The 8,573-nt window shown below is 25.5% G+C and overlaps 1 protein-coding gene across 2 annotated transcripts in view; it reads left to right on the top strand.

Moving 5' to 3' along the window:
• Positions 1-263: 263 nt before the first annotated feature.
• LOC126902726 (uncharacterized) overlaps positions 264-8,573 on the top strand; it is a 24,906-nt gene continuing 16,596 nt past the window's right edge. The window contains exon 1 of one of the 2 annotated variants that reach the window (XM_050680310.1): positions 264-418. In XM_050680310.1, the coding sequence (XP_050536267.1) occupies positions 332-418 (87 nt within the window). In that variant the 5' untranslated portion in view covers positions 264-331. The remainder of the gene's footprint in view (positions 419-8,573) is intronic. The other variant, XM_050680301.1, reaches the window with a different exon arrangement.

Raw genomic sequence — 8,573 nt, 5'->3', positions numbered from 1 at the left:
TCAGTAATTACTGAAACAAAAAAAATCAAGTTTTTACTAGTACTTTTAGTACAATGATGACAATAGAATTATTATATAAAACTAGTTTCTGCATGTTCATCAATAAATAAAATGTTTACTTAGTTTTAAATAAGAATGATTATATAAAAAACAAATTTTTAATTTATTAAACGCATTTATATCTATTTTAAAAATACTTAAAAATGACATTTTTCTAAATCACTAAATCAACATAGTATTGTTATAAAATAAATTGAATTTAAATTAATCTATCATTTCAATTGTTTAACTTAACAGTTTTATTCTAAAATTACGATTTATCAAACCAATAATGTATTTCTATATTTTCATCGTGATGTATCTAACTAGAAGTTTTTCAAACGCATATCTTTTCGAATTTTCACCTTTTTTACGTAAGGTAAAACGATATTATTTAATTTTTAATAAAAGTAAATTGTTAAGTGTTTTCTTATTAAAAAATTTATTTTGAGGAATTATTAACTGTTTATTAAGATGTAGATTATTTTTTATTTTATCTTATGTAGATATAGCATTTTTACACAACGCACCAAATTTAATTCGAATTTGATTTTAGGATAAAAAAAAAATTGCCCTGGTTTTTATTTGACAATCAAAATCTCATGTATATAATTAGTAATGCGATAATTAAAATATTGCTCATACTTTAATTTTAAATTATAGTTACCATAACAAAATAATAAACATATTAGAGGGTTTCTACCTTTTTTTAAAAAAAAATTTTGTGTTTTTCATTTAAATGGAAATTTTTTCAAAACTGATTTCAGTTTTTTTTTTTTATTTAACTAACCTTAAATTACGAACGTCATTTAACTAACTAATTAAATGACACGGCCACGGCGTTTTGTCACACGTTTGACACCCCACGGTCGTATCAGCTCCTTCTCAGCCACCGCTCCACTGTAAACCGAACCGTTACACCCACGCGTTATCGTCGTGGTGTAAAGTCCAACAAATGCCTAGCGTCGAATACACNAAAGTCCAACAAATGCCTAGCGTCGAATACACCGCCGCAATAATACGTCGAGTTAGTCATCTTCGTGACACCGATACCGTAGCTCTTTTGTTTACCATCCGCAAGGACCGGGCATTATTTTTCACCGCAGTTACGAACACTACACGTCCAGAGAAATATATAGTTGTGTTTGTTTATTTTCCTTTTTAATATAAAACTTATAACCGTGTTATAGAGATTATCAATATACGGCTTGATATATATATATTAGGGTGATCCTTATTTTTCGAATTTCGAAATTTCTTTCGGGACACCCATCTATTTTTTTCTTTAGTATAAAAAAATAATATTCTAAAAATTTAAAATCATTTGGAAAAATTTAAATCGAAACTTTTTTCTCAAACTTCAAATTTTTATGGTGTATTAAGCAGATATATAACTAAAAAACTAAAAAAAAATTTTTTTGAAATTAGGCCCCCCAACAGAGATAATGCACCTAGAATACGTGTCTTTTAATAAAATTTCTAACTTTGTAGGCCTCTAAATCCCAAGAAAATTGTTTTAAATATTTGAAATTTAGTTGAAACATAGATTATATACTATACAATACCACATTTGAAAATCACTATAAAATAATAGCTTCTTAATGGTTTAGGTCAGCTCAAAAACGCCAATTTTCTCAAAAAAAGCACCATTTTTAGAAAGTCATTTAAGTTTGAAATTTCACATAAATTTTTTTTTTTTCTAATAACTTTAAGTTATAATAAGGTCAATCCTTTTTTTTTTTTTGTATCTTGACTTTTATTGAAAAAATCACTTGAAAATCTCTAATATAAGTTTTTTTTTATCGTTTTATAGAATATTCTTCGAAAATTCGAGGTCAAAACCTTAAAATGCTGTGCGCCTCAATTTAAATTTTTCCAAATGATTTTAAATTTTCAGAATATTATTTTTTTATACTAAAGAAAAAAATGGAGGGGTGTCCCGAAAGAAATTTCGAAATTCGAAAAAATAAGGACCACCCTAATATATATATACCGATTTAATTGTATTTCTTTCTTTTCTCTTTTTAACCTACCTCACGTGAGTTGGTGCAACATCCTCAACATAAACTAACGTTTTTTTATATAATAAAACGAAAGCACAGTAGGGTCACGGCACAGTATAGACGTGGCATAGTTGGGACAAGTATAGATGATTAGTAGTTCTTTCATTTATATGTATTATGTACGAATACATTTTTGTTACTTATTAATAAATACTTTTTTAAACCTTTTTGCCCCGATATAAAATTTGCAATTAGATTTTTTCTATCACATCTTTTTGAGATTATTACTAATTAGTAATAAAAGAGTATTTACATATAAAAAAACCCAGCACAGGGGGGTAATGGCACAGTGGTGACGTGACATATTTGGATCAAGTATAATTATATCTGACAGTGATTAAAATCACTATCAAAAGAAAACGCTTCGATGCAAATCTTTAGACAGTGTTTAAATTAAAAAAATTGATGGATTATTCCAAAAGCTACATGATCTGCTAGTTCCTTATTAATATCTTGTTGAAGATAAAGTATGTCAAATGAAAGAAGTATATAAATATTATTTCTTATAAAAATATTGTATTGATCCATACATTTTTCAAAAAGTTATAACATTTTAAAGTTAAAAATGTAAAATATACAATCGAGAATTTTAACACAAAAATAGCATACGGTAGCCATTTTCACTATGAAGACTAATACAGAGGTCAAATTTTTTTTTCCATTATAAAGTACATTACATTAGCTTTAATTTAAGATGTATATAAAAGTATCAGACTCTCCGGAACACTTTCAAAAGTTAATTTGTAAAAGTTAATTTTTTGTGAAAAAGTTGTCATTTTAAATTTCTCCTGTGGGCAGGTAAAGTGTCAGATTTATAAAAAAAATATACCAAATAAAAGGTAATGATATCATGCATCTATGTAAAAATAATTATATTGATTTGGTTATTTTTAAAAAAGTTATAGCAATTTTAAGTAAAAAAATTGAAAACATTTCGAAAATTACTGATTTTTAAATTTGTAATTTTTTTGGAGATTTCCCTCATTTACGAGGACTAAATATATGGAGTAACAATCACAACGCGATTGCAATAAAACAAATGAAGACGACGGTGTGATGCGATAGCGTAATGTATTATTATTAATAATAACGAGACCATCGAGGGGGCCGCCAATAAGACCGTTTGCACTTGGGCTGCTAATATTACAGCTAGAACGATGACAATTACCAGTCGATATTTTTCGTTTGTTGCTGTGCAAGAGACTTTAGTTGATAGTGTAGAGTAAGTAAAGTGGTTACATAGGCAAGTCACATCTTGGTTAACCGGTTTAGCAATAATGAACGAAAACACACGTTGTACGATAAGACAGTAACTAAGAGCACACTGCACGCACGTGCGTATCGAACGACGGCTATCCTGGAACTGTATTTTTAAAACATATTTTGAAAAAGTTAATTTTTTGTGGAAAAGTTATTATTTTGAATCCCTCTTGTGGATAGGTAAAGGGTCAGATTTATAAAAAAATATACCAAATGATAGTTAATAACACCATTTTTATAAAAAAATGTTATTAATTTGGTCATTTTTAAAAAAAATATTGCAGTTTTAAGTAAAAAAAATTAGCGATTTTTAAATTTGTAATTTTTTTGGAGATTTCTTCCATTTACAGAGAACGAGGGAAATTGTTTCCATTTTTGAGGATAATATCTTTGAATAGATATGATTTATGATCTTTTGACGTATTGTTGAAAGAAATCAGTTAGGTGAGAGTTGTCAAAAAGGGTTAACAAATACCAAAAAAATCAAATTAATAATTTCACAGTTTCGCATCAAACCTAAAATAAGGGTATTCATTCCATTTTCATCTCTTTATCAATACGTCAATCTAAGTTCACTTATTTCTTATTAACATTTTCAAATAAATTTTTGTACAAGTTATTAAAATTGTTTGACTTTTCCAATTTTTATACAAAAATGGTAATTTTTTCTTTAACTTAAATGTCAGTTTCATCACAAAGACAAGTCTAAAGGTCAAATTCCTTTTTAACACGCTTATATTAGTTTCACCTGTATGTATGTATGTTTGTAACTCTCCAAGCGCAATGCGTTATCGTATATTCCGTCGTCTATGGCCTTGAGACTAGACTGTCATAACNCGCGTCCGAGCTTGACTGACCGAGTGAGAATATCCTGACCACCATCAAAGTAACGTCTGAGCCCATTTACTCATTATTTTGGGCTTTTTATATTAAGTTTGATAGTATTTTCAAAGGCAAGAAGTAAACACCAACGCTATTATTATTTCTTTGTTAATCTTTTTATAGTAGTTTATTAAATTTTCGTCAATAGTGATCTACATTTCATAATGTTCTTCCGTTTATTCCATAATATTGTACACATTATTTATTACTTATGTTTAACACATTACTATTTGTATATTTTAATACATGTAATGTCATTTTTTTTTTTAAAGTTGAATTAAAATATGTATAATGACATACTAAAAGTCCTCATTGATTGGACTTGAGCTTTTTTTTTACAGCCTGGCAAAAGTTAAAAAATATGAGCTTTTTTAATCTTCTCAAAAAATATTTAACTTACAAAAAAAAATTTCGTACAAAAGTTGTTTAAAAGACAATTTTAAACAAAAAAAAGGTACCTTATATTTTTTCATTTAAACAAATATTTTTTCGAGTTACATTACATTTAATACGAGTACTAAAATTTATTTTCCAATTTTTTTCATTTTACGGTTATTTTTTATCATGTTATACTTACATTAGACACAATGTTATAAATGCATATGTGTGTATGTGTGAGTATATTTATTTATAGTATCATTAAAGTGTAATGTATATTAAGATACAACCAATAGAGTAGGTAATTGATTTGACGCTATATTGTTTAAACCCAACTAAATGCTAAATTGTACATTCCCAAACAACAATAATTGTAAAACGACGCGGGGCTGTGTCAATTACAATAAAAATTTGTTATATATATATATAATTGATGATAAGCGCCAGTCTACGGGTTGGAAAATATTGTTGTCTACGAGTGGTGAGCTGCGTGGGGCGAATGCGTTACGCCAGTATAGTCTCAAGGTCATACACGACGGAATACGCGACATAATAACACGTGCCGCGTGGAGTTACAAACTTACAAACAACAACAACATACACGTAAAACTAATATAAGCGTGTTAAAAAAAAAATATAACTGTCTCTCTGTTTCATTCAATTTTTTTTAGTTCTGTTGTTTCTATTCAGTTTTTTTGCGTTGTTTTATAATCCTTTTTTGTAAGCCGTCCAGGCAAACAATTGCGTTTAAGTCGTCCAGACGAAATCTTTTATTTTATAAACCGTCAAGGCAAATTGTGTTCAACGTCGTCCAGACAAATTCTTTTTTTGTAAGCCGTCCAGGCAACAATTGTGTTCAACGTCGTCCAGATAAAATCCTTTTTGTAAACCGTCCAGGTTGTTTTGTGTGTTGTCCAAGTAAATAGTAAAGCATTGAATAAGTCAACAACTAGGTAATACATAGCATTATAAAAATTTATTTGTTCCTATTATTATTATTGTTTTTTTTGTACTTATAAATTATTATATTGTTCAAAATTGAATCTGACTCATTTATTATATATAGAGTGTTCAATAAGTTCGGAAACACCGATATTTTAGAGCCGCTATTGATTTTTTTAATAATTTTTTTTTTAGAGGCTAATTGAATAATTAAATGCATCTTTTACGATTAAAATTTAAGTTCAACCCTAATGGAAAAGGGTAGAAATTTACCCTAACTTAAGAAATTTAAATGGCAACCATTACTTTTTTTTAAATTTTCGGTTAGAAAATTTTATTTACAATAAAAATACTTTTAAAATTTTAAAATTGGATAAGTCATTTTTGAGATTTTGTTGTTTAAAAGCATCAATTTTGAGTTTGGAAGCACATTTTGACACAGTAAAAACTAATCAATGTGTAATTCCGTAGACATAATAATCATAAATTGCCTGATTATTGTTGCTTGGTTTATCTTATTGATCGTACTTAAGCATGAAACGATCAATAAATTTTGTTAATTTGATATTGTACCTTATCAATGGAATTATTAAATATCGATAAAAATATGATTTACGATTGCATTTTTTTTACGTTTACAAGTGAAAGTAGATAATTGTTGAAAAACATGTGTGTTATCAAATTAAATATTTTAGTCATTAACCCAATTGTATGTTGTTATTCGTCAAAATGATTTTAACACGTCTTTTAAAAATGAAAATTTAAAGGTTCTGTGTCAGGTATTTTCAAGTTGACTTTTTATTTTTTTTTAATTCTTTATAATTTTCTGTAAAAATTAATCAATTTGAGAAATTATTATTTATAAAAACTATTGTACTACATTTTTTATAGAGAGTTTTTAATTCTTGTTGTTTAATTTCTTTTTAACAAACATAATATTATGAGGTTGTCATGTTAGGAAAAATATCACATACTCTTCCTTACACCGGACATATGTTACGGGATTAACCACTACTTTTCTACATAAATAATTCATTATGTAATTAATTTAGTACTTGACTTAGAATGTTGATATTATTACTTTCAAAGTTACTAAGTATGCAATATTTATTTATATATATTTTTTTAAAGTTCTAACTATTAAAATCAATAATATTAATAACTAAAAAGTTTTACCTATAGAATCTTATTGCTCTGTAAGCAAATTTTGTACTCTTTTGTTTTTCACAGATTGATTTTTGTTTTGATGATTAATTTTTAAATAATGTACACATTGTTTCTAATTTTGTTTTCTAAATATTCACTAAAATAGTTTTAAATATAGGACGTGCGCTTTAATTTTGCGTTCATTTTTCTGTTGCTCATTGCATCTATTAATTTTAAATACGTATTTTTAAGATAAATCCATAAAAAATCAGCATATATATGAAACTAGTCAGATGAATATTATGATAATTTCACTGTACCATAAGTTCTATCTTTCCATTGGATAATTCACTACCTAATAATTCAACTACTATTCTGTTGTGATGGAACATCGTCCAGTTGCTTGTATGTCTTATTATATTACATTGGGTTTACTCACTTATATTTTAAGTAGAACGCACGATTCATCAATTTAAGAAATAAACAAATTTCTCGCCATTTTTAATTGCATAATAAAAAATTAGTATTTCTGTGGAAACAAAATTGGTCAGTAAGATATTTAAGAAAATATACAATTGAAATAAATAGCCTGTTAATATATTGATGATATTTCAAAATATATTTAAAAAGTTACTAACCTTATACAATGAACAATGATTATCATCCTTTAATATAATAAAACTTAGTTAAAGAGGATCTAAAGAATTTTTTTTTTATTGATATTTTTATTCATAATAATAATTACAAATATTATGCATAAATTTACCAATGTTTTTCAAATACATGTTATAAAAAATCTGTTGCTTATTGGAGTTAAAAAACCCAAAATAACACATTATTTTTTAAATACATATGAAAAAATATTGAAAGATAAAATAGAAAAAATTCAAAAAGAATATATATTTAAATTACATAATTCATTTGTTAGATTAATAAATAAATCATATCAAAAGTCAATTAATAAAACATAAAATATATTTATTATAATAATAATTAATTGTAAGCATTTTATAACTGACATATGCAATAATACAAAATAGAAAACATTTTATTTGTATATTTCACACTCAAAATAATAATACATATAATTTTAATTTTCCAATGAATAAAAATTTATTATTCTATTATTAATTTACTAGAAAAATTGTTTCAATGAATTAATTAAATACAGATATATTATAAAAATATGGTTAAATTAATTAAATTAAATATTTAGTTTTTACATAATTACATTCAAAATAAAAAACAAATTCTCTTTAAAAGAGACATATTATAATAAATGTATTTACGGTNTTCTTTAAAAAAGACATATTATAATAAATGTATTTACGGTCAAAAATTCATTTTTTTCAATAATAATATCAACAAAACAAACTAAATTAATTAAATTTAAATTGACATATTTTAAATTGAAGTGATGGGGTAAACTCCAATTTATAATATGAAAATTTAATTATTATTTTTATTTGAATTAACTATTTTTGGTTAAGTATTTCTAAACGTATATCAAAATCAAAAATGAATGTTACATTTTCAATTGTTATGGTTACCAAGTATGAAACTATACAATGTTTTAGCATGAAAACTTTAAATGATAATTAATCTATAAAATATAGTTAAAAAAAACTAAAAAACACGCTTTTAAAGCACATCGAACTAAAAAGTTAAAAATAATTTTTAAAATAATTATGAACAAAGAATACTAGTATTATTGCGATAAAAGCGTCGGGCGCTCAATATACGAAAAATATGACACAAAGCACCCACGCTTTTATCACAATAATACTAGTATTTTTTGTTCATAATTATTTTAAAAATTATTTTTAACTTTTTAGTTCGATGTACTTTAAAAGCGTGTTTTTT

This window comes from Daktulosphaira vitifoliae, unplaced genomic scaffold (genome assembly GCF_025091365.1).
Source record: "Daktulosphaira vitifoliae isolate Bord-2020 unplaced genomic scaffold, ASM2509136v1 Scaffold_1, whole genome shotgun sequence".
Classification (NCBI taxonomy): domain Eukaryota; kingdom Metazoa; phylum Arthropoda; class Insecta; order Hemiptera; family Phylloxeridae; genus Daktulosphaira; species Daktulosphaira vitifoliae.
This window is presented reverse-complemented; position numbering and strand designations above follow the sequence as displayed.